Genomic DNA, 25,522 nt, shown 5'->3' with positions numbered 1-25,522 from the left:
AGTTGGTCACAACGTTTCATACAAAGTTACATATACTGTAATAGATGTTGACAAAATTTCTACAGAATCATCTTTATAGACAACAAGAAAGCTCTAAGAGGCAAACATTGCAATCTATTCTTCTTCTGATGAGTCTCTCTCAAACGTGTAGGCCATGAAGCAAGCATCTGGTCTCTTGGGGACAAGGGGATGCCCTGGTCTCACAATCTCAAAGCCCAAAAAGCTGAAAGTACGGAGCAATGCAGCTAGAAAAAAAAAAAAAAAAGACATTTCATCACGTGATTCCATAACAGAAGCTAAAGTATCCACCAAAACCAACTTCAAATATTGCATCAGCCTTTTAATGCTGAGTTAACACCTACCTCTATCATCTCTGTTCTTGTGGAAACAAATGAACACATGATCAACTTGAAGCTGTTCTTCAGCAAACTCCAGAAGAACTGCAAAACTGTGAGACAAACAAAGGGCGTTGAGTGCACACAGGCCAAGCACTTCCCTCACATGTACAGAGCAAAGCCCTGTGAAACCATCCTCGCTCATTGTAAGCAGAAGTGAAAGTCATGGGTTGAAGACTGACACCAGCAGGAAACACCAAGCCAAGGATTAAACATGGGGCACAAATCTAAGTCATCGTCACACCACATTTCTGAAGGGAGAACTGCAGAGACAGACTCAGAATGAGGCTTATTTTCAGTGGATAAAGGCAGCCATCGCTACCAGGAGCACAGTTTGACATCACAGATCTTTTAGTTGGTTCTGGCTGACAGAACAGGCAGAGGATGACCTCAAATCAGGACATTTGTTGCTCTCTTACACGAGTCTGCCACCGAGCACCGTAACCAGGCTTCCAATTTTAGAAAAATGGAACAGTGCAGTGTTGCAGACCTTCTATTCTGCAAGATTTTATTCTACCCACCTGTCCTTGCTCCCTTCAGGCAGAGCACCACTGGGTATTTCAATATAGAGGTTGTTGTTGTTCAGCACTGCTCTCCAACTAATGTGTTTGGCATCTGTAAGCCTTGACTGGACATTCAGAATTCTTGTCCTGTTATTAGATGTTAGTTCTTCTGTCACATTCAGCCGATTATCCTGCAGAATTAAGAAGTGCAACACTACTTCCAGTTCATTTTGGAGATAGGTTAACTTCCATGAAAAGTTTAAGGCAAAAGAGCCTTCCCACCAACCAGAGAGAGCTGCTTAACAATACCAATACTCACCGAATAAAATAAATTAGCTGAAAGATTGTGATCCCTCTGACTATTCCCTCGCCCACCTGGGATCTTCAGGGGTGGGTGAGGGACATCAGGAGCACCACCGAGGCCCCGGACCCAGGTTACTACAGCAATTGAAGGGAACCCTGGAACTGGAAAACAGTCAGAGGTAAGCAAGTGTTAAGAGTCATGAGAATTCTAAGTTTCATAAGCATTAGACAGCAGCGATTTTTAATTTTGTTTTTTAAATAAACCCAGATCAAGGGAACTCCTTCCTGCTGCAACCTAGTTGGTAGCAAGACACAGGAACATCCAGGCCAGGCATAGAACATCACCTAAAGTCCAGAGCCAGAAGCACCAGAAAGGCATCACTGGAGTATCTGGATGGAGACACAAGCTCAGGGGGTGAAAATACTTTCAGCGTGGAGTGAGGTGTATTTCCCTATCAAGGCAGCTGTGCATTTGCTGTATGTTTGACCCAATCTCAAGAAAGGAACCATTTACTATTGTGTATGTGATGCCACAGACCTCATTTTCTTCCACATCTTGCTAAGAGATCATGATTGGCCCAGCAAGCTAGAGATCTTTTTCCTTACGATATGTAGCCTTAATTAAACTGGAATTTTGCATCAGTGCTTTTAGCTTGAGATCAGAAAATACACGAAACAGCTTTATCTGTGAGAATGTCTCAAAAGCTCCTACGACGCAAAGCTCAGAAAGCAAGCTCTGGTTTCAATGCAAATCCAAATATCTGAAAAATCTAAGAGCCTTCCTGACTTTTAGAACCTTCTTACATCACTCAGCCACGCCGTGCTACTTTGGGTGAAGGATGTTTCTGTCGAGATACGAGCATTTCTTGTACGCACGCTGAGTTCCAACCCATCCATCAGGCTGCTTCGCTGTGAGCAAGCCTTTACTGTACAAACAGCAAAAGCTGTGCCTGGCCCCTCCCTCTGCACCATCCCTCACCCTGCAGGCTCACTCTTGAGTTGCGTCATCTCAGCAGATGCAGCAATCGAGGCCCTTAGGGAAATTTTCACAATCGTCCTGTCTGTGAGTGCCAGCAGCCATTTGCAAATCAGAATAAACACGTACAAAATAATCCACCATTTTGCACGGTTCACACGAGTTTAATTCTTTTTTTTTTTTTTTTTTTAACGAGCTTAATATCTGCGATGAATAATCCATATTGGAAAGGCAACGAATGGCCTTATAGGTCTAATATTATATGCTGAAAGCATTAGTAAGCACGGCAGCTATAAAGTTATTAAGCTAAAGACGATAATTTGCTCAATCTCAATTAAATGAGGGTTCAATCCACTATTTTAGGACCTCTGGAATACTTTAATAGCAGCCTTACTTACTTCTGAATCACTGTAGATCCCTGTTTTCCTCATCAGCCTTAAAAAAAGCCCTTAAACAAACCTGAGCAGCACTAATCCTTTATGACCTCACCTTTCACCCCCAAGTATACAACAAAGGCTGTTCCCACCTTGCAATTCTGTGTTTTAGTGATGCTCGGGCGCACCTACTCCAGTTGAAAAAAAAATACTATCACCATTCTTAAGGATAAAAGCAGCTTTTGGTGACGTTGTGGAGTTTTTCTCCATTCTGAACCAGCTGCATCCATCGCTTCCCACGCAGAGGGCACAGCGATGCTCCTCAGCCTCCACCTCCTAACACCACTCAGCCCAAAGCTGCCGCATCCTCAACATCTGCTGGCATTATTTAATCCCCGCTCGACTTTTAAACTACCAGCTCCCATAACGCTCTGCTTCGGGCTCAGCGCCCTCGATTCGTCGTTCTCCAGGAGACCTGCACTTACATAAGGGGATAACAGCTCGCCACTGCATCGCATTGCATCTCCCAGCCCCATCAGGCCCGGTTCCTTTTCCCTGCGGTGCCCCCCGCCCATCCCCCACCTCCCGGCAAACGTGGCACCGAGCCGCGTGGGGGGGTTGGGGGAGGAGGGGGGGCGATGCGTGGGGGTGTAACCGCGTTACACGGGCAGCCCTCAGACGTCGAAATAAATACATTTGTATTTGCCTTTTTGACGTTGTTGTCTTTTTTTGTGTGTGGTTGGTTTTCTTTTTTTCCCCCTTCTCCCCAACCGCCCCCTCCCCCCCCCTTTGCCTTGTATGAGTGAGGAGGCCGCAGCACCGCCCCGCCCCCACCCGGACACAGCACCCCTCCCCTCCCCCCCCCAACCCTGAGGGGGGGCAGCAGGGCGGGCCTCGAGGGAAGGGGAGGGAGGCCCCAACCCCTCACCTGCTCTGTCCGGTACTGAGGCTCAGCACGGCGGGCATGATGGTGCTTTTATTCCCCTCTTTCTCTCTAGCGAAGCAGTGACTGTTGAGTATCCGCTGCAGGGAGGATTTCACCATCCGGCCGCTCTGGTCCGAACCCCGAAACCCTCCGCCGCCCCCCCGCCGACCGCTCTCCAGGCACTGCTACACAAAATGGCACCCCGGCCGCAGTGGGTTCTTATATACCCTCGGGAAGGCCGCACCCCCTCCTATCGTGACGCACAGTTGAGTGGGCCACGCCCCCGGACGGAAGAAGACTCTTTCGCAGTGGACGGCTCAACTGTCCATGATAAATCCTCGCTTTCCATTGGCTGAAATGGGCGCAGAGGCGGAACGAGAAGCTCTTTCCCTATTGGTAAGCAGAGCGATGCGTTCAGAAAATCGACGGGACGGGGAGGAGGGGCACAGAGGGCTCCGATTGGCTGCGCCCGGCGAGAGTGGGCGGGGCTCGCCTGGGAGCCTTCTACACAGGGCCGTAAACCCTCACTTCCCTCAGCACCACCGGTTCGAATCCCGCGTCCCCGATCGTGCCTCGCTGAGGTAAACTGCGGCAGGAGGGCGGGGCTCGGCGCATGCGCGGGAGGAAAGAGGGGAGCGGCGGCCGCGAGCGCCCCTCAGCGGCGCCCACCCCAGAGTAGGGCGGGTAGTCCTGAAAGGGTGACAGAAGTAGTTTCGTCTAGCTTTTTATTTTACTTGTCGTGTCTGCGTTTGGTCGGTGCTAGGATCAAGTATTAAAAGCAATTTTTTCTCAGAGCCGTCTCAAACTCGGCCCCAAATCCCCCCTGTTCCCCACACATCCCTTCCAGTACCCCCAGATTTTTCCTTCCTCCCATACCCCTCACGCTCCCCCATTAACGCTTTATATACCCATGCATCCCATTAACCGTGCCTCCACCCCAATTTTGGTGTCACCCCAACCCCCCCTTAACTCTCCTTGTGCTCAGATCTCCCCCAAAATGCGCCCAGATTCTGCCCCTAACCCTTTATATACCCAAATCCAGCCCCTATTAACCCCTGATATACCTACATCCCTCCCCAATTTCCCTCTGCTCTCCCAATATTCCCCCTAAATCCCCCCATATCCCCTCAGATGTCTGTCTTCCGTTCTTCATTCAGCCCAGGCAATTCCAAGCCTGTTTTATTCCCTTCAGCTATAAAGTAGCTGCGTTTGAGTATTTCCGTATCTTTCACCGTGTCTCTTATGTTTATTTGCTTTAAGATATCCCCATCCGAAAGCTCTGAGCTTTTGAGGGTAAAGCATTCATTGGTTCCACTTTGAACAAGAACCGAAATCCTCGCCCTCTGAAACTGCTCTGATTGACTGCAATGGAACAAAGCATATTGCCAAAGAATCTCTTTTCCTGCAGCTTAGATGACAAGCCTGGCATGGTCAGCAGGCAGTGACTGCTCTGGGAGTCATGGCAAGTAAGAAGTACAAGAGAAAAGCCCTTTTCCTGCTGCAGGTAGCTGCTCTTAGCCCCCAGAACACAGAATAACTGTGGTATGAGTGCTTTCATCCTGCTCTCTACACGTTGATTTATGGACGGGAAGCTGATTGCCATTTAATGTATTACCCAGAGACCAACTTGAAACAATAGGATAGCTGCGACTCAGGAAAATTGGGAGCAAATGAAGCACATCAGAGAAGATTTGGCAATTCACGTTTTGTGTGTTATTTTAGCAAGGCTTTCCTGAATGGAGGGATGGATCTATTAGGCTGCCTTAGCGTTTTGTTTTAGGTTTCATTATTTCTAATAATGGCGTTTATTATTTATGTAGTAATCCGACTGTAATTCCTGATAATGGCACGGTGTCAGAGGGCTTCATCTTCACAGCTGCTCCCTGCTTTATTGTGGCACTGGAAACAGCTTTGCTCGCTGGATACCTGTCATCTCAGTGGGCCCTCATTCCATTTTACAGCCGAGTGACCTGGATAACACTGGTGTTCTGTAGTGTGCAGAAAGCCCAATCAACCTGTTTTCTTTTTAAATATTGAATGAGATTAGTTCCAGCTGCAGTTTTGCTGAGATAGCCTGACTCTTCCAGTTTAGCAGTGACAGTGATTCATGCATCCTCACAGAGAAGGCTCTGACTCAGAATTTCAGGATTAGCAGCTGAGGCACTTTGAGATGTTGCCATCCCCAGCTGTTTTTTACCACTGTTTTGCCATCATTACCCTCCTGTAGCAGAGCAGGCAGAATTAGCTGCTCCAGTCACATTCCCATTTGGCATCTCTGGCCAAGCCCATCTCATCCCTAGATTATCTAATAACTGGGCAGTGAACCCAGACAGCTGATGTGCAGGTGTCCACGACTGCTGGGGCATGGCAGCTTTCAACCCAGAGGCCAGATGGCTCCATCCCAAGTCCTGTGCAGTGGCCTCCTTATTCCACAGACTCTACTGCATCTCCAAGACACGTTTCAAAGAAACAGAACAATCCAGGGCTGGAGGTGCAGCAGGCAGCCTGGGGCAGTTGGTTTGCAGCAGTTCTGAACTGCTTGCTGAACTCATTGGAGAAGAGCACACAGCGAGTCCCAGTTCTGTGTCTTACACAAACAGGTCACAGCAATTAGGCTGTAAAGTCAGCTGGGAAAATACTTTGTACGGTCTGAGTTACTAAATAACCAGATCTGTTAAAAGAGAAAGTACAGAAGGGGTGAGGATGCTGAACTCCAGATTAGGAGTCTGAATTTGAGTAGCTTCAGGTTGAGGAAAACAAGAGTTTTATTTTCTAGAAAATTGCCTTCTTTTTTTTACCTCATTCCAGCATGTTTTTCAGTCTCTTTTTATAAGAGAGATCCCAGACAGTAGTCAGAATCCCCAGTTAATGATTCTTTATTTCTGTTCTCCAGAAGATCTTAGGATAGAAGAAGAGTTTGTGGCAGCATAGGAATAAGTGAAGTCAAGGTCAAAGTTGGCAGCTGATAGAAGCAGATGTTCAAGCAAGAAATGGATGAGACCAGCAACCAAATGTATTTCCTCTTCATTATCTGCTTTCAGGCTTGGATGAGTTTGTGAGGAGATGACACAAAGCTAGTGCATAGAAAGCTGTACAGATCCCCAAACACCCTTAGGATTCAAGCATTAATCTTTCTGTGTTGTTTTCTGTTGGTGAGAGGAACGAGCTGCACCACATGCATGTGCTAGAGTAGCAACAAAGCTCCAGTGGAGGTGAATGGAAAAGGTTGGTAATGGGCACAGAGCAGAAAACCCCATATATATTCTGCTCAGCTGCATCACGCTGTCATAGCTCCTCTTGGGTGTGGGATAGGAGGTGTTTTTGACATTGAGCAGTGCTGTGGGAATTGATCTGCCTCTGATTTGCTGAGTAGGGAAATGCAACAGAAAGAAAAACAAAAGCTTTCTTTTAAAGCATGTGCAGTTCTTACATAGCATTACGCACTTAGTATCTTCCCAAAAGTAATTAAAAAAAACAACATTTTAATAACTTAAGTATTCCAGTGAATAAAATCCAGTTGTTCTGGTTGCCCTCATTCTCACTGTTCCAGCAACACAGGCATTGCTCTTCCAGCTTTAAGAGTTATCTAGAGATGCAGCCAAGCACCCAAAACGGAACAAAATATGACGCAGGGATGTCTGTCATGTTGTGTTTTCACAGAAATCAGTCTATGTGATGACTTCTCCACCCTGCAGTTCAGCCTCTTTTTGTCCCAGGATAATTTAAACATTCGTCTTGGTCAGACTCTGGAGACAGAGTACAGCACAAGTTTATAAGGCTATGAGCATGAGCTTATCTAAATACTAACGCTGTTATTTCTAAACTTTGTAAGGCCTAAGTCTTCTAAAGTGGGGCCACTAAATCTATCCATCTCCTCCTTCGTTCTGATTCATTGCCTACAGGTAACTCCCAGTTACCTAGTTCTAAATACTCCCCCACTAACTGTGCTCTTTGGTGTGTTAGAATCTATTCTCATCTTTGTGGGCCATGTAATTAGAACACTTTTTCTATCATTTTCATCGACTTCCCTGTGAGAAATGATGTGATTTGAAGGTCAGCTTTTCTGCAGACCCACTTGTGCTGGAAGAAATTCTGCGTGCCACTGCAAAGTGAGGCTGGGATTCCTCAGTGTTCACCAGCACAGGGAAGAACTTATTTTCCAACATCTCAGTGAGATATTAAACAACAAATGTCTGTACTTCCCACCAAAGAAACTTAGGAACTCTGCATTCTCACTTCATCACAGCCACTATGAAGAGGATTATAGATTGAATGCAGATGAGGTAAGACACTTAAAATGCTTTAAAATCTCATTATTTGTTTTAAGGGTGTACACTAACATAGTGTTGGTAGTGATGAGTTGTCTTCTCTAGGTTACCAGGATCAGGCTTAGAAGCACTGCAGTTTAGTTTCTTTATAAACAACAATAAAAATTATTACAAAAATAATGCAGAGGGGAGCAGCTTGCAGCAAGAATGGGACGTGTGGCAGTGAGCAGCAGCCAGGGACACAACGGCTGTCAGGAACAGCACCTTAACATGGCAGGGAGAGAAGCTGCTTGAGCAGTTTGTCCTTATGGCTCTGTAATTTCAGAGTAATTGCTGGATTTTTGGATTATTTTTTTTTTTTTTCCTCCGGGTGCCGCTGCCAATTATGAGCAAATGGTCATGAGGTATTGAGAGGCAGTTGCACAACAATAAAGTGCAAGACATTGCAACACCTTCCCTTCCACGATCCATTTTCTGTTTCGTTTCCTTTGAGCCAAATGTAGCTCGCAGCGTTTGCCCTCTCCATCCTGACATTAACAAGAGATGATGAAATTCTGGTTCTTCCAAATTGCAGATCCACAGAGGAGAGACAGCAAGCCCCATCTGCCCATATGCATCCTGCATTTTGGAGTGCCATTCTGCTGTGAGCACTTTCTTTCTCCTCTCACCCCTTTGGCTGCTGGAGCTTTGCACACTGGATTTGTTTTTGCTTAACTTCCCTTTTCTCTTGCAGAGCAGTTCTGGTGTTTCTTTCCAGGAAGGGCTGCTTTCACACCCTCTGTGTTGCAAGATCTGGGCAGGATTGCTTATTTTCCATCAGCTCTTGTTGTGCTTGGATCAGTCAGCCTTAGGGACCGGGAAGCTCACGGTGCGTGCAGCTCAGCTTTTGTAACTGGTAATTTGGTTTGGAAATGTTATCCAAACAAACAGCAGGATGAGAGTTAAGACCTGTGCAGAATCTGCTCCGTCAGAAACGAGTTCAGAGTCAGTTCTGCCTGCCTAAACATTTCGCCCAACAGCTCATTAAAATGGAAATATTCAAAGGAGACTTTTCCCCCCCGATTAGATCGTTCCTTTGATAAGAGCATTAACGAGCATATTTTCCCATAAATAAAGTGAACAAGCCTCGAGGGCAGGGAAGGTTGTTTCGCCTGCAATGAGTTATGTGCCACGCTTGTCCTTTTGCTGCTATGGGAATCACTTTGCCCCTTTGCTGCAGCTGGGAACAGCCTGAGAACGGCCTCAGTACAGCAGAGCTGGCAACGTGGGCTCTCTTCCAGCCACAGACATCTACTTCTTGCAGCTTTATTTCGGGTATAACCCCAAAAGCTGCTCGGATCAGTGCCAGCACCCAGCACAGCCCCTCAGTGACATCGGTGACACAGGAGGGGACAGGCAGTGCTCCTGGCAGCCTGTTTGTTTGAGCTTCACGCAGCCTCGTGCTTTCTATCCGTGAGCTCCTGTGGCTGAACCAATATTGACTCAGGGCTGTGTGTACAGAGCTGGTCAGCGATTCCCCCAGAGCTGCAGCCGACCGCCGGGCAGCTCAGAGGGATGCTCAGCAGCTCAGGTTGGGGACAGTTGTAAAGAATGAAAAATGCTCATGAATTTCAGACTGCTGAGCCCATTTTCAGACTTCCAAACCCCAAGTGTGAGGACACACGATGGCACGTGCCTTCGAGCCCCAGGGTGTCCTCACACTTGAGTTTGGAAGTCTGAAAGTGATGGCAGCTCTATTATGCCAATAGAATTCCAGTTTTCCTACAGGTGTCCACTGATGGAGCTGCCTTAGGTACACATTAACTTACACTGCCTCCTGCTTGTCAGTAATGAGAGCTCCAGAACACTCCATGCAGTGCCTGTGTGTGCTGTAACTCCCATACAACCGAGGTGCTGGGAGATAAAGAGGTGCTGTAAGGAAAACAGGAAGCCTTGACATGACTGTTCTAATTGGACTAGTCACCCGATTTGTTTAATTTCCTGCTTACTGTGACTTGTACTAATTGGAAAACCTACTGCTCAGGAATGCATGCAAAGAAAGGGAACAGCTGTTATAGAAAATAAACTGTGCAAGGAGTACTTCCAAAATTTGGATTTGGGGTGTTTTAGCCCCTGAAGCTGTGGCTTCTGTATGTCTCAGTCCTCTCTTGGGTCAATTTCTCTGGCTAATTTTGGGCTGGTTGCTGGGTGTATCTTAATACGTTGCATGCAGCTTGCAGTGTGCCCTGCTGTCACACAGCACTGGGTTTCTTCGTGTGCAGTTTCTTATTCCATCGGTGTCCCCAGCTGCATCTGCTGCCCTGTGTCACTGGGTGGGGAAACTGAGGCAGGGATGAAGAACTGTGTGGAGGTAAAGCTCCTCCAGCCTCAAATCCTACAGAAAAATGCACTATTTGGGGCTTTTTTTTCCCTCTTGCTTTGTTTTTTTCCATCATCCTACTGACCTCAGAGTACCTTTGGAATAAGCAAAATGTTTTCTTGAGCCTAAATTATCTGTCCTTATCTACCTCAAACCTCATTGATAATCCTCTTTGTTGCCTTTAAAAATATTCCTGGGAGATTATTCTTTGGCAGTGATGGTTATGTGTAGTTCTCTTTTATACTGCACTCAGCTTTTCTTTCAATGGCTTCCTGATGTCTTGCTGCTTGGTATTGTTGGGTGGATGTACTGCGGTTTTGGGATCTGAAATGAGCTCAGAAATACTCTTCCCTGCAGTAAGAGGATGCTTTTTTTCCCCATGAAATGTTGCAGAGACAACCATCCAATGCTGATTTATTCAAAATTGGGTTTTCTCTTCTCAGTGCTCTCATGGTGATGCAGATTGACATTGCTGCTGCCCGTGCTGCAGCTCAGGCTTTGTCCAGCAGCACCAGTGGGATGCAACAAGGGTGAGTGTTTGCATCACCACCCGTTAAGCTCTTTGAATTTTAACTACAAAGGAATCCAACCCAAAACCATCAGCTCCAAGTAGCACGTTGAGCTTATTTGGTTGGTTCAGACCCACTGGAGGACACAGAGACTCTCTGTCCACAGCCCAAATGCTTCTCATAGCAGCGCTGAAACATTTTTCCATGACCCCCAGGTATAACAGCTGTGACCCATTTGTTTGGAGGAAGCTGTAAGATTAGGAAAAACAAGCTGTTCTTAATTTTCTTCCCAAATAAGCTGTTGTTGTTGCTCTCCAAGCTCCCTGCTCGTTACGATATTTTGCAAAGTTAACAATCTCAAGGCACACAGCATCTGAGGGATGGCAGCTTGTTTCTCTGCTTTGATTTTTTCATCTGGGAAGATGCTGAGAGCCCTCAGGATGGCTTTATGGAGACACTGAGAGCTGAGGCTTCCCAGCTTCCCAATGGGATGTCATATGCAGAGGTGTAGGGCCAGAGGACACCTTCAAAGCCAAACCCAGATATGCAGTCCCACATGATCCTGGGGTCCCACTCGCCTCCTTTTGCCTTGTTTTGATGATTATCAGGGAAGCATCCCAACCACCCTACGCCTTTGCTGCTACAGATGTAAAGCATCAACCCATGACCACGTTAAGTGCCATCATCTCTTAGGCAAAACCCAGCCGTTCGTTTGCTGCCTGTTGAGATGGGAGGTGAAAAAGAACAAGCACACAGAGCAAGGAATCAAAAGCCTGGTTTGTGCACCTGGGAGGTTACAAGTGTGATAATGGGGTTTTGGTGTTATGTTGTATGAAAGGGCTGCTGCAGCCTCAGCACTGGCTGCTGTGGTTTCGTTGGGTCTCAGCTTTGATGTTCAGCTGAAAGCTTTCTTCCGTGCTCTGGCAGAGGGCTGCAAACCAGCTCAGGTCTGAGGCATGGCTCTGCAACGCTGGGGTGGAAGGAGGTTGGCAAAGCCTCGTTCTGCACCACAAAAATGTGGCTCGGAGGTCTCCCACCAGTCTGGGCCTGAGCCTGCCTCGCTCCCAAGTGCCCGTCTTTGATGAGGAGCTTAGAAAATATTTTGTAGTGAAAACTGGTTGCTTTTCCTCTTGCTTCGTGCTCAGAGCTGCATGGACCCTGCAGCCCCCGTGCTCGCTGTGGGCAGCTTTCCAGGCGTGGTGGGTGCAGGGAGCATTGCTCAAGGCAGAGCAGGAGCAAAGCACCAAGAGGGGCTCAAAAACAATGCTTGATGTGTAAGGGCAGCCTCAGCCCTGCTCCTCCTGTTCTGCAGTTCACGGAGATGGGTGCAAAGGGCCGTGCTCTTATTTGGGTGCTGTGGGCCAAGGCAGTGTGCTCTGTGTAGGCTTGGCTCTGGGCAGGGGACACTGGAGGGCTTGAAGGTGATGTCCTCCCTCCTTGCATGGAGGTTTGGGTTTGGGGATGGGGACAATGCTAGGAGTGTGTCTCTGAAAGCAGTGGAAATGGAAAGGAATCAGGGATCATAGAGTCATGAAGGTTGGAAAAGACCTCTTAGATCCTGAACTCCAACGCATCCCATGGCCATGTTCCTCAGTGCCACATCTACACGGTTCTGAACACCTCCAAGGACGGTGAGCCCACCACTCCCTGGGCAGCTTGTGCCAATGCTTCTCCACTCTTTGGAGGAGTTGTTCCCCATACCCAGCCTGACCCTCTCCTGGTGCAATATGAGGCCATCTCCTCTCCTCCTATTGCTGTTACCTGGAGAGCAGAGGCCAACCCCCCCTCTTCACAACCTCCTTTCAGGAGCTGTAGGGAGCAGTGAGGTCTCTTGAGCCTCCTCTTCCCCACACTGTCCCACTCCATCCCCTCAGCCACTTCCATAAGACCTGAGTAGGGATAGAGAGGAGAAGGATTGTGGTGGTGCTTTGCTTGGCTCGGCACCTCGACTCCCCAGCCTCATCCTCCAGCACCAAGTACCGCAGCTTTCCCCTAAAGCATCCCCAGCATCCAACCACGGCCCCAACCCCAAACCAACGCATCTCTTTGGCACACCAGAGCCACCCCAACCCCTCTCCCCTCCTGCCCAGCACTGACTCAGACATCCCCTACGTGCTGTGCGGAGTTTCCTCGCCGTCACCCCGCACCTCGCACCGCAGGGTGCAGCGAGGCCGGGCCGGTCTGTGCATGCACACTGCTTTTGTCTGCTGCTGTAGAGGAGCAGAAAGTGCTGGAGGGAAACCTCTGAACGATGAAAACCACGCGGGGCTCCATTGTTCCTTGCATCCATGGAAAATTACTCCTGCTCACTCTTCCTTTTGCTTGAGCGGCTCCAAACCACGCTCGGAGGAGGAGGGGAGTGTGTGTACGTGTGGGGTCAGAGCTGTTCCTTTTTTTTTCTTTTTCTTGCCTCTAAATGATTTATTCTGAAAGGCTCTGGGCTTTGTGTCGCTGAGAAAACACACAGCAAGCAGAAAGTGTTTGGGGAGCGACCATTTAAATGTCACTGGGGGAGGAAGAGGAAGAAGAGGAAGCAAGGAGCCCCCACACCCCAGCATGCAGCCCCGCTCCCATCTGGCACAAGTTGTCTCTTTGCTGTTCTGTCTCTAAGCAGAAAGCATTTCTGCCCCTTGCCGAGCCGCCCATTGGCTGCTGTTGCCTTTGGAGGAAGCTGCAGGCGTGCGCAGAGCAGCATCGCTGTGAGCATGCACAGAGCAGTACCCTTCAATTGTGCAAAGAGCAGCACTCCTCCAGGGTACTCAGCACATAGTCTCACTGTGAGCACGCACAGAGTAGCATCGTTGCAAGACTGCATGGAGCAAAATCACTGGAAGCTGGCAGTGCTCAGGGCCAGGGCTCGGAGCAACCTGATTTAGTCTGAGATGTCTCTGCCCATGGTGCTGGGTTGGAACTGGATACCTCCAACGTCCCTCCCAACCCAAACCATGCCGTGGCCCTGTGATGTTTCTGCTGTGCACAGAGCACTGTTGCTGCAAGCTCTTCTCTGCTCAGCCAGGACAGAGCTGGGTGTCACCTGGTGCTTATCTGCAAGCGTTCCTTAGACAGAGGTGTTCCTGGCACCCACAGCTCTTTTTGCACCCAAGAGTCTTGGGTTGGGCTTTTTTTGCATATATTTCTGCCTTTGCAATTGGTTTTCTTCTGCTTTGGGAGCTCCTTGTGTGTGCAGGGAGCTGGGGTGACCTTTTGTGTCCTGAGGCAGGTGGGATGGGATGCAGACGGGTGTTCGGGTTTGGGGTGTCAGGGTGCCTGCAGGGTGCCTCCGGGTTCCATGTGACCCACTCCATTGCTTTTTCTCCCTAGGACCTAAATTCAGATCCACTGCAAAACCCATAGAGTCGCAGAGGGAGGGAAGCTGGAAGCATCTCCCTGTACAACCAAGGAGCCTCTCCTGCTGTCCCCCTCTGTTTCTTCACCTTTTTCCCCTGAGATCTCAGGCTGTTGCTGCCTTTGTGTTCTTCCCAGCCCTGGACAGACAGCAGGGAGTGATATTTAAAGCAGCCAAACCCGCGTAGCTGTGCAGTGACCTCCTCTCCCTTCTTGGCTCTGAATTCCTCGCACCCTTCTTTTCTCTGTAAAAGGAGAGCTGCTCTATTTAGGGACCGGGTAAGGTGCCTCCAGCAGCAAGTCTCTGTACTTTTAGCTCCCCAGTCCCTGCCATGCTGACCCATGTGGCGTAGGGAGCCCAGGCCTGGAGATGTGCAGACCCCTATCAGTTATTTGGCAAGCACTTGCTCCTTACAGCTTTAGCTAGAGCCTTCCTCACAGGACCAGCAGCCTCTCCCTCCTTGCTATTGGAAATTATTGCACTCCAAAATCAAGAATCATGAAACTGAGGTCATGGGACCAGTTAGCTGCACGAAGGAGAGAAGTCCCACGGCATTTTTTCCTTATGAATAACACTGCAGAGTGATAAAGGGCACAGAATGGGGCACGGACATAGTGAGAGCCCCCGGGGGGACCCCCTGCAGGGTGCTGGGGGTACCAGAGTAACCCTATCGCCGTCACTGGAGGCCAATCAGGATTTATGGCCTTGTCACCAGCCATAAATTTGACATCTAGGGTTGGGTCACACGTAATGGAAGCCAAAGAGGGATCTCATGGGTAGATAAAGGGGTGACCTTCATGCCAGGAGGCAGAGGGCAGGGAGCAGCACACAGGCTGGGTCTCCCCATTGGGTTCATTGCTGGTTTCATCTCATTTCATCTGTAAGTCACCCTTCTTTGCAACAGCTGTTGAATCCCAAGGTCGACAGAGCTACACGACTTCTCCCATTACACCATTTTCTGTCCTGTTTGCATCCCATAAATTAAGTCAGTGAGGAGTTTGGGGTGGGATCTGGAAGTGTTTCACAGCAGGATCAGTCTCTCCCCTCTAATTAAACATTGCAGGTTCCTCATGAATCACACCACATGCAGTATGAAATGCCTCCATGGGCTGATTTATGGGGAAATACGTTTTGATGTGCAGACTCAGGCCTCGCTCCTCACCCCATGCACCCCCAGCCCTCTTTCTTTGCATTTCTGTGTGTTTTCTGACGCAGGATGACCAGCGCTGTTTCAAGATGCAGGTGCACAGTGGGGTTTCTGCAAGCACTGACTGCTTTTTTCTAGCATCATCTCTGCACCATTTGCAGCAATCCCCTAGGATGCCTTTTTGCTGCCATGAGCCCTGCGCTGACATTTGCACAGCTGTACCCACAGTGCCTGTGAGCTCCCTGCACAGCACTGGCTCACTGACTGCCTCCTGTTGCACATGGGCTACTAGAGGGGAGCCGTGCTCTTATTGTAAAGAAACAAAGCATAGATGATCATGCTGTCACCCCATCTTCTTTCTGATAACCACAGGAAGCACTGACCAGGAGCAGCAGAACTGGATGGTAGCAGAAATGTCAGCAGGATGCTTGGGGTGCAGGAGGGAGTGCAGGTGAGCAGGGCAGCAGAGCCCCACGGCCAGGACACAGCAGGACTGTGCTGGTCAGTGCTGGGGAACAGGGAGGGACACGTGGAGGTGGTGGAGGTAGGGATGAGAGACCTCTGCTCTGTTTTTCCCACTGCTCTGCCTTGTTAGCCCTATTCATAGGGTGCCCTTCCATGCAGCACCTGGGATTTTAACCTTTACTCTTGGAAAATTGTTCACTTCTTGGAGCTGCCATGGAGCAGTTATTCACCCTTTCTCCTCCCCTTGTGACATGGAAAGAAATTCCCACGCAGCAGCGCATTGCCCTGCAGCCGGAGCCGGGCTCTGCCCCACACCACAACCTGCCCCATCTTGTCCTTAACTCCCAGCCTGGCTGCACTGCTCATCCACCTGCACGGTGCTGCGCTGCCTTCGATTCCTCCCCGATGAGATCATCCACCTCTCAGCACAAAACACACTGAGCGGTGTAGTTCTGGCATGGGCTGTTTCACTGTTTCACTGGACTCTTTCATTCTCTTGCTTATTCCCTACTGGGCCTTCACATCTTCTTCTTCTTGTCCTGGTAAATGGAAAACAGCCCAGTGGTGGCAGTGGTGCAGTTTGGGAGCGTTTGGGGATGGCTGCTGCACACATTAGTGGTGAGAGCTGCTGCTCTGATCTCAGCAGTCCTACAGCACCCGGCTATCGATCAAAGCACTGTGCAGAGGCAGAAGGGACCAGCAAGATGCTGGGGGTCATTGTCACCCGGATTCAGGGTGGTGTGGGGTTCATCAGGTGCTACGTGAGACTGAGGATGGGCATGGAGAGGTGCTCACCCCACTCTGCAGGAAAACAGGTGATTAAAGGGTAGTGCCTTGTGCTTGTCTCTCTTTTGCTCTTAAAATCCCCAGATCTCAAGAATAAGTCATCGTTAGAATCACAGAATCATTAAGGGTGGAAAAGACTTCTAAGAACAGCCCGTCCAGCTGCCCACCCACCCCCAGTACTGCCCATCGCTGCCTCGTGATGGGCTCAGAGATGGGGACTGCTGTGCCCAGTGCTGCTGCACTACTTCCTATGAAAATAAAACCCTCGCGATTTCAAGTGGCCAATTTGGGGCCTGACTCAGGGCTGGAGGAGGAAATTCCTTCAGGCTGTTGTTTGTGTTTTCCTAGAACAGGAAAAGAAAAATACACAGCAAGAAGCCTCAGCTGGCTCTGCTCTCCCACCGCACATATGGGGCCAGGAGGAGGGACAGAAGGGATGGAATCCTGGAGCTGTGATGTGGACGTGCATCCCTTCAGGGATCCTTTGTGCTCCTGAGGCACCACTCAAGGGCAGCCATGCTTCAAACTCAGCGGCAATGCCTCCCCATCCAGGAACTCTGTGGTTGGGACGGGCTCTGTGCATCCATCTCCTGCTGTGGGGAGCCTCAAGGTCCTGCCCTGACCAAAACCCTGCTCCTGGCTTCTGTGCCGTGGGTTTTCTTCCTGAGATGGAGCCCAACCTAAGCTATCCCTAGCTGCAGGCGGGATGCTGAGGTGGATTGGCTCCTCTGGGGTGAAAAGAGAAAGGTCTGTGGTCAGTGCAAACCCTGCTAGTCGTGTTGCTGTGCTGTACTGGGGAGAAAACAGCATAAAAGCCACTGCAGCACTTCAACCTCAGCTGGAGGTGCTCATGCAGGTCCCTTCAGAGATAGGCAGCCATGTGGGATAGAGCCTGTGGTTTCATGACCTTTAAGGCCCCTTCCAACCCAAACCAACCATTCTACGTTTCCATGACCTTTAAGGCTGTTTCCAACCCAACCCAACCATTCTGTGGCTCCATGATCTTTGAGGTCCCTTACAACTCAACCATTATGTGGTTCTATGATCTTTAAGGTCCCTTGCAACCCAAAACATCCATGATTCTATGATCATAGTCCTTTTTGATGCCAAAGAAAGTGGAAATCCAGCCTTTCCAGCCTTCTTCCACTATCACAGAGAAACAAAGAAACTAGTGAGCAGGCAGGAGAGCGCAGCCTGGCACGTGAGATTTGCATGTGATTTCTGAATTCTGCTGACTTTTAACTTGGAATTTCTTATCTAATAAAGGAAAGGAGAAATGGGGAACAGCTGGTTGCTCTTGAAATGAGTTCCTAGTCCCACCAGCACCGCATGGTGCTGTTCCTGGTTCCATGGCATGGATGAGGTGTCTGGTGGGACCTGTCCCTGTCACCAGGCAGCACCTTCAGGGATGTTTTGTTTGGAGTGTCGTGTCCCAGCACTTACTTGCTCATGCTCTACTCAGAGCTACTGATGGCTTGAAGTCTCCAAAGAGAATAACGATTAGCCCCAAGCAGCACTGAGCTGTGAGAAAACGTATAATGGAACAATTATCAAATGAAGCTGAGACTGAAAGTGGCATTTAATGGGATCTGGCACCTCGTGTTCCAGCTGACCTGAATGCTGCTCCCTCTGCCAGGCAAATGGAGCGAAAACCTCTGGGATTTGTAAATCGGAGTATTTGGGTCACACGTGGATTAGGGTGTGATCAGACAGTGCAGAGCTGCTCTGGATCATATGGGATCACCGAGGGCAGAGGGGCCCATTTGGTACCAGCCGTGGGCATCAGCTTGTGCTTAGGATGCTCCATTTCTCACTGGATCTCTCCGTGTCAGGAAGCATTACCCAATCCCACAGTAACACCTGGTGGCACAAAGCCACAGGAACATCTTGCTTCCAAAACGCTGCGGGCTTCCAATTAATGGCACCGAGACAAGGAGATTGCTCGCCTTGATTCATCTCAAATCATCGGTGATGAGAGAAGTGTGATTTGACGGGAGAGGCACAGCTGGCAGACAGAAAACGTCTCTTTGCTTCCTGTAACTTCTCAAGCACTCCCTAATGAAGATGGTGTCCATTTGTTTGCATCACCCCATGGCTGTGTGAGGGCAAGATGCAGGGACGACGCTGGCTGCACTCACGGACCACGTAGTCCTTCAGTTCTGACAACAGACAACATCAGCTTTCCTTAAACCCAAGTCTGAAGATAAGTGGGGGCCAACCTCATGTCTTGGCAGCTGTCTTTTAAGCACAAGTTATTAAAGATGGGGAGGAAGGAGATTACATTCCACTGGGAAGATGGGAGAGCGTTGCTATAGAAGCACGGGGTTGCTGCAGCACAGCTGGGAGCTGGCTCTTGGGTACCAACCAAAACCCCTTTTCTGAGCCTCAGGGCAAGGGAAAAGCTGGGATTTGGTGGGGAAGTCAAGGGATTAGGAAAGATTTTATCTCTGGGTATCTCCTTCCTCCATCTGCCTGAGTTAGAACTGAACACTGGGGATGAAACACCTCTTGGTCTCTTCCTGCTGCAAGAAACAAGCTGAGAAGGCCCTGAATGTGCAGAAGAGTCCCTGTCCCATGGTCCCACACCAGGATGAGTGGGAAGAAGTTTTGCTTGGGCTCTGCATGTGTGTCCTGGGAGGATGAGTTTGACATCAGGAGAACACAGCAAGCTGACAGACCTGCAAGCCCCACATGAAACACAGCTGGGAGCAGAAGGAGTTGTTATTCAGCTGCTGATGTTCTGCTTTCACTTTGCCCCTATAAAGCAAACGTGCCTCGCCAGCTAACTGCCTGACCCTACTGGAGTGGGAATAAAACAGAAATATACCCTTGGCACGCGCCCGCAGCCCTGGCGCGTTGGGGAGGGCTTTGTTTATGGCACAGCTCTCCTCCATCTGGGCTCGGCTTCGGCAGAAGGTTATTTATACTGCAGTAGGGTTCACTGCGTGCTCAGCCCTGCCTCTGCCAGAGCCGGGAAATCCCTGCCCTGGAAAGCAGACGGCTGCTCCTGTCTGCTGCGTGGTCCTAAAGCAGGACCGTGGGCTGACGCCCCGTGGCCAAGAGTGCTCCCAGCATGCAGGAGGAGGATGCTAGTTATCCTGTTTGGGGTATATAGGAGCTCCGCAGGCAGAGGATGAGGAGGGCGAGCCTTCGTGCTGGGCACCATGCAGGCTTCCTCTGTGTCCCAATGTGCATAAAACCCTGGGAGTCCTCCAAGCTTGGGCAGGGGCCAGCCCATGCCATCCATCATCGCGGCGTCAGAAGAACAGAGCTGCGTCAAGCTGAAGTGATGTTAGGGGGAAAAAATGCTCCGTAAGTTGTTTTTCATTCTGTTAATAGGAAACAGACAGCGTGGCTTCAATCTGGCTGCAGAGCCCTGGAGCTCTGTTTGGGATCGGCTCCTGCTGTCTGGGGCTCCAGAGGTGCCGGTGCCTGGTTTGTCCCTCCTGTGGATCTGCGATGGATGAAATATCAAACCTGTGCTGAAGGCAAATGTCAGGCTGCAAAATGACTTGCTGCAGCTTTGGGTTCTCAACCCTTCTGCCTTCCAGAGCAACATCCGAAGAGGTGTCCTCGAGGCAGGACACCAACACGTGCCACGTGGTGCCACTTCAATGGGGAAACACTGGGAGGGTGGGCTTCTACCTGAGCCTGTCCCCACCAGCAGAGCCGCTTTTCCTTTCCAGCTGCCCAAAAAGGAGATACCCCATCCCCTAGCAGCCCCACCACTGGGATGCACTCAGGGAGCAGAGCCACAGCCCCAGGTTTGGGGTCAGCCCCGTGCCACACTGCCTTTTCTGGGGGGGCAGCTCTGGGCGCTGCAGCCCCCGGTGATTGGGTGCTATTTTGCTCGGTGCAGGAGCAGCTGTTGCTGTACATTACTGCACACTGCCTGTACCGGACCGCAGGCTGGAGGCGAGGCGGCTGTGCTCAGCCCGAGGTATGGCTTTGTGTTGATTTTCTCCTTTTTTATTGAATCAGGGTGGGCAGCAGCCCAACGCATGGCCAGGGGGATGTGGTGCTGTGCTGGCCACGGGCATAATGAGGGCAATGGGACCCATCCTGACGTGGCCATGTGAGGGTGCTCAGGGATGGCAGGGCGGGCAAGGGGCTATTTTTGGCCATTTCTTTGACATGAGTTAGCAACCTCGGGCTCTCACAACTTGGGCTTGCTCAGGAGAAGTCCAAGCAACAGCAAAATGGGGCCACATTTCATCTGTGGCCATAACTCTGTGTTTTGAAAAGACCTGGAGCACAGAGCACATGGGAGAGGATGCAGCATTCATGCACGAGGTAGCCTTATCCCCATAGAGGAATCAGTGCAAGATGAGGGCTGGAAATGGGCTGTCTGGTGGCAGCCCTGGCATTGGTGGTCATACCTACCATGTGGTCATCCTTGCCATGTGGTTGTCCCTATGCCACATGGCTGTCCCTATACCACATGGCTGTCCCTATACCACATGGCTGTCCCTATGCCACATGGCTGTCCCCATACCACATGGCTGTCCCTATGCCACAAGGCTGTCCCTATGCCACATGGCTGTCCCTGCCACGTGGCTGTCTTTGCCATGCTCTGCTGGGCAGTGGCTGCGTGCTTGGGGCACTGGCTTTGGAGATGATCCAGTATGAACCCTGGGGACCATGCTTACCACCTCCACGCTCCCGTTGCCTCGCCATGGAGAAGATTCACGAGCTTGGGGAGGGACCCCCAAAATCCTATTCTGGGCAATAGATGCTCTGCTTCTCAGGGGGGCACAGGCCGGCTTGCCTTGACTGAGGTAACTAAAACAGAACCTGAAGTCTTGTTTTGATTCCACGTTGAAAGCCAAGATCTTTCATGCCATTGCTTCTCAGCCACAAAGTTTGCTCATCATTATTTGTGTTGCTTCCAATGTCGTGTTTTAGATTCCAGCCTGGGAATTGGTGCTTTTTTTCTCAGCATTCATTGTTCCACCAGGGAAAAACAAACTAAATCTGGCTCAGATGGAGCAGAAATTCCTCTTCCCGATGATGGATGGGATGTGCAGATCCCAGAAGCCCACGGCCTTGGGGTGGTGCTTTTGGGGTGATGTTGTGCCCGCCAGGCTGATTGTCCCCATGTGGGTGATGGCACAGAGGCCACTGTCCCCCTCATCTTGCCCAGGAAGGTGAGCATCCTACTGAGTGCCACTCTCTGCTTGTCTTCTGCAGGTGCTGATGTGCCGGGGAGCAGCGGTGGGGAGAGCCATAGATTGTAAGTGTGCTGGTGCCTTTGGGTCCGTCATCGGGACAGGGAGGCGGTGTCTCAGTTGTGATGAAGACTGGATGGTTCAGTGGTTAAACTGGGTACAGGACAGGATTGGGACCCTGACACCCGTGGTTCCACCTTGCAACCTGGTGGGTTTGGACAAGAGTTGAGACCCTCCTGTCCTGGGATCGGGGCTTACAAAGGGTCCTGGGGAGGGTTACTGGGAAAAAACCTTTGCTGACCCAGCCAAGGGGTGAGACCAGCTCCTGAACTGGGGATGAGGGGCATAGACCCTATGTCTGTGTAGGGCTGTGGTATATGGCCCGTGGGCTGCTCTGTTCCCAGGCTGCATGGAAAAGCACAAAACATCCACCTGACATGGAGTGCACCACCCTCAGGGGCTGGTAGTGGTGGTGGGCTGGGATCTGCATCCTGCCCTGTGACAGCGTTTGGGCATCCTCAGGTGCACACCCTGGAGAGGTTTCCAGGTTGGAAAGCGGAGAGGTCCCTCCGCAGAGTTGGGAGCAGGAAGCACAGCCCTCATGGCCCAGCTGTTGCTGTCACTGAGCCGTGCTAGTGGCAGTTCCCACTTGTGGCACCAATCCAGCACTGTGACACAGGCCAGCAGACAGCCAGCACCGAACCCAGACCCCAGGCATTGTCGCCATAGTGGGGCCCATCCGGCAGATCCCACAAGGGTTGGGATTGCTCAGGCGCAGCCCTACACTCTGCAGCACGGAGCCAGCTAGTGGTGAAACCCATCCTAGCAGATAATCAAATCCCAACGAGCTCAGAGATACAGACACAGGCACCAGGAATACATGCTGGAGGAGCTGGCAAAGCTCCTGCCTGGCCCTGGTAGCCACCAGGACTGCAAAGAGGGGCTGGTTCCATCCACTCAACCCCAGCTGCATTCAGCATCTCTGGCTCTGGCTCTAGGTGGGTTCACGCAGCTGACCCCCATCCCACCTGACTGTGCACATGCACACACGTTTGCTCCTCTTTGCACAGGGCCTAAAGGAGGTGGGGACCCGGTGTGGTGTCCCTGAGCAGCAGTTGGACGTCCCTGAGCTGAGCATGCCTGAGCCGACATCGCACAGCACGGAAAAGAAGCGTGAGAGAAGTGCAGAGAAGGTGGGAACAAAGGGCAGCGCCGCGGTGCCTGCAGGTAGGAGTGCATGGAAAATCCTCATCGACCCCAACACCGCCCCACTGTCCCATGTCCCCAGCCAGCCCAGGGGCACCATCTGGTGATGGGGTGGGGATGGAACCCCCCATTTCTGCAATATGAACCCCAAAGGGCTTGGTGCAACCCTTGTGAGGCTGCACAGGGGATGTCAGGGTCCACCTCTGGTAATTCTGAGTTCCTTTGGGTTCCCAGTCCCCAAGAGCCTCCCCGTGAAAGCAAAGGTGGAGCCCCACAGCCTGGACCCCGCGGAGGAGCCGCTCATCTGGGAAGGGCTCACCCTCAACAAGTGCATCCTGGTGGCCTCCATCGTCGCCCTGCTCAGCGTCAGCTTCCAGGTGCTCCAAGGTGAGCGTTGTCCCTGTGCTGCCAGGATGGCTGCACCTCAACATTGTCACCTCCACCCCTGCCCTCTGTCCCCTCTTCTCTTCCAGCTCCACCATGCCCCAGGGACGGTGTCAGCAGTGGCAAGCAAGAGCCCCCAGCAGCTCCCATCCATGGTGTGTTTGGAGCTGGGTGGGTTTTAGATTTTAGGGTTAGGGGTAGGGTTTGGGTTGTAGCTCATTGCTCTCCATCCCTAGAGGTCGTCATCCCCAAGGAGGAGGTCCCAGAGGTGGTGGCTCCACAGCCCGTCCCGCCTGAGAGCAGCATGCTGGAGGATGATGATGGTGACGATGATGGTGACGATGATGACGAAGCGGACAGCAACCTGGTATGGGGCTGAAGGTGGGGGGACAGCATCCTCTGGTGCAGAGGAGATCATGGTCCCTGGAGGTGTACAAGAACTGTGGAGATGTGGCACCTGGGGTCATGGTCAGTGGGCATGGTGGGTGTGGGCAGGGGTCAGGTTTGGGGATCTGAGAGGTCTTTTCCAACCGGAATGGTTCTGTGGTCCTCCTTGGGAGGGATGGAGAGGGCATGAGGTGTGTGACACCGCTGTCTCCCAGGCCGAGCCCTGGATCTTCAAGAAGTGGTTTGGCCGCTCGGAGCCGGGGCATGAGGAGGAAGAGCCTGGAGAAGAGGAGGAAGAGCCCACAGAGAAATCTGAGGAGCCAACAGCCAAAGTGGAGCTGAGGAAGGGCCAGGAGAAACCACGGGGCCCAGAGAAGAAAGAGGAGAAGACCCGAGGTCTGGAGAAGGAGGAGAAAACTCGAGGCCCAGAGAAGAAGGAGGAGAGAAAGGAGGAGAAGGAGGAAGAGAAGAAGGAGGATAAGGAAGAGAAGAAAGAGAAGAAGGAGGAGAAGAAGGAAGAGAAGAAAGAGAAGAAGGAGGAGAAGAAGGAAGAGAAGAAGGAAGAGAAGAAAGAAAAGAAGGAGGAGGAAGAGGAGGAGGAGGAGGAGGAGGAAGAGGAGGAGGAAGAGAAGAAGGAGGAGAGACCGCGTGGCCCAAGGAAGGAGGAGAGGCCCAAGGAGGGCCGCGCAGCCCCAGCAGAGAGGAGCGGCCGTCGGGAGCCGCGTCCCAAGGATAGGAGCCCTGAGGAGAAGCCCCCCAGAGCCCCCCGGGCACACAGGGAGCCCGAGCAGCAGCAACACAAGAAGAGACGCCGTGAGGGGAAGGAGAGCCGGCGGGAGAAGGATGAGCAGCGCAGGGATGGCAGCAAGGGCAGAGCGGGCAGAGCCGAGCGGCAGGAGAGCGGCCGGAGGAACTGGGGGCTGCCACGGGGCGAGCAGCGGGGCAGGAGGGCCGGGGAGCCAACGGGGAGGGACAGGGCACGAGAGGGCCGGCGGCGTGACTGAAGGCTGCGAGGGACCGACTGGGCCCGGCCCCACGGATACACGGCCACCATCCGTCCGCTGGACCCCCTGCTGCCACCACGCCTTCAGCCTTTGTCCCCACGCCCAGAGTGGCTGCAAGCGAAGTGGGGACATCGGGATCCTGCTGTACCCATGGGACATTGGGACCTGCTGTGGCAATGGAGACATTGGGGTCCTGCTCTGCTGATGGGGACACTGGGATCTGCTGTGCCCATGGGGACATAGGGGCACTGCTGTGCCGACGGGGACACTGGGGTCCTGCTGTGCTGATGGGGACACTGGGATCTGCTGTGCCCATTGAGACACTGGGGTCCTGCTCTGATGATGGGATTCATCTGTGCCTGTGAGTGACTGAGTCCTGCTGTTCCCTTGGTGACACTGAGTTCTGCTTTGCCAATGGGGACGTTGGGGTCCTGCCATGCCTGTGGGGACATCGGCCACCCAGCCCAGCATGAGCCTCTGTGGGGACTCTAGGACTCCCCAGGATGAAGGCAGCCCATAGGGAGCATGGAAATGAGCTCTGCTCCCCCTGGGCTTCGTGCCACCCTCCATCCCAGCTGCAGCAGCAGCTCATTGTCTCCCATGCTGACACCTAAGGAGTAAGGATGCACTCCCGGCAAACAGAGGGGTCTGCAGCCCTGGTAGCTCTTTAATTCAGTGAATGATTTTATTGAAAAACAAATCAAAGAGAGAAGTGTGTTCCGGGTGAAGGAAGCCAAGCTGCCCTCGGAGCGTGGACACATGGCCCCAGTGCAGGAGGCCCAAAGCTTTGGAACCAGAGCTCAGGTCGTGCCCCGCAGAGCTGCTTTTAGGGAGAAAGCACACGAGCATTACCACACAGTGCTGCAGCAACTGCAGGAGTCTCCGACTGCAGCGGGTTTGAGTATTTGCTAAACCAATAGTGGTTAAAACAAACTGATGTTCATTTTTAAGAAGGTATTAAATGTCTTAAAATATATATATATATATATACCATGTTTCTGGATACGTTTGTGTGTT

General features: G+C 51.4%; 2 protein-coding genes across 22 annotated transcripts; one reads left to right on the top strand and one right to left on the bottom strand.

Moving 5' to 3' along the window:
* Positions 1-60: 60 nt before the first annotated feature.
* OAZ1 (ornithine decarboxylase antizyme 1) lies at positions 61-3,625 on the bottom strand. Its single transcript, NM_001291881.2, is given in 5 exon segments — positions 61-245; positions 363-448; positions 917-1,089; positions 1,218-1,363; positions 3,480-3,625. Coding segments are annotated over 5 exon segments (651 nt in total). The 5' UTR covers positions 3,596-3,625; the 3' UTR covers positions 61-114.
* A 329-nt stretch (positions 3,626-3,954) lies between these two features.
* LOC100546066 (uncharacterized) lies at positions 3,955-25,498 on the top strand. Of its 21 annotated transcripts, XM_085211363.1 has the most exons (12): positions 3,959-4,057; positions 4,737-7,759; positions 8,319-8,387; positions 15,478-15,556; positions 16,705-19,668; positions 20,216-20,296; positions 21,547-21,589; positions 22,595-22,751; positions 22,965-23,117; positions 23,204-23,269; positions 23,351-23,481; positions 23,717-25,498. In XM_085211363.1, the coding sequence occupies exons 8-12, from the start codon at positions 22,661-22,663 to the stop codon at positions 24,503-24,505; spliced, it is 1,230 nt and encodes a 409-aa protein (XP_085067489.1). In that variant the 5' UTR covers positions 3,959-4,057; positions 4,737-7,759; positions 8,319-8,387; positions 15,478-15,556; positions 16,705-19,668; positions 20,216-20,296; positions 21,547-21,589; positions 22,595-22,660; the 3' UTR covers positions 24,506-25,498. The 21 variants fall into 21 exon arrangements, with proteins under 21 accessions (XP_085067499.1, XP_085067489.1, XP_085067492.1 ...); XM_085211366.1 differs by lacking the exon at positions 8,319-8,387 and having other exon boundaries at positions 16,710-19,668; XM_085211364.1 differs by lacking the exon at positions 8,319-8,387.
* Positions 25,499-25,522: the final 24 nt, after the last annotated feature.

This window comes from Meleagris gallopavo, chromosome 30 (genome assembly GCF_905368555.1).
Source record: "Meleagris gallopavo chromosome 30, MGAL_WU_HG_1.1, whole genome shotgun sequence".
Classification (NCBI taxonomy): domain Eukaryota; kingdom Metazoa; phylum Chordata; class Aves; order Galliformes; family Phasianidae; genus Meleagris; species Meleagris gallopavo.
Note: the sequence above shows the minus strand (reverse complement) of the source record. Positions and strands in the feature narration are given on the sequence as shown.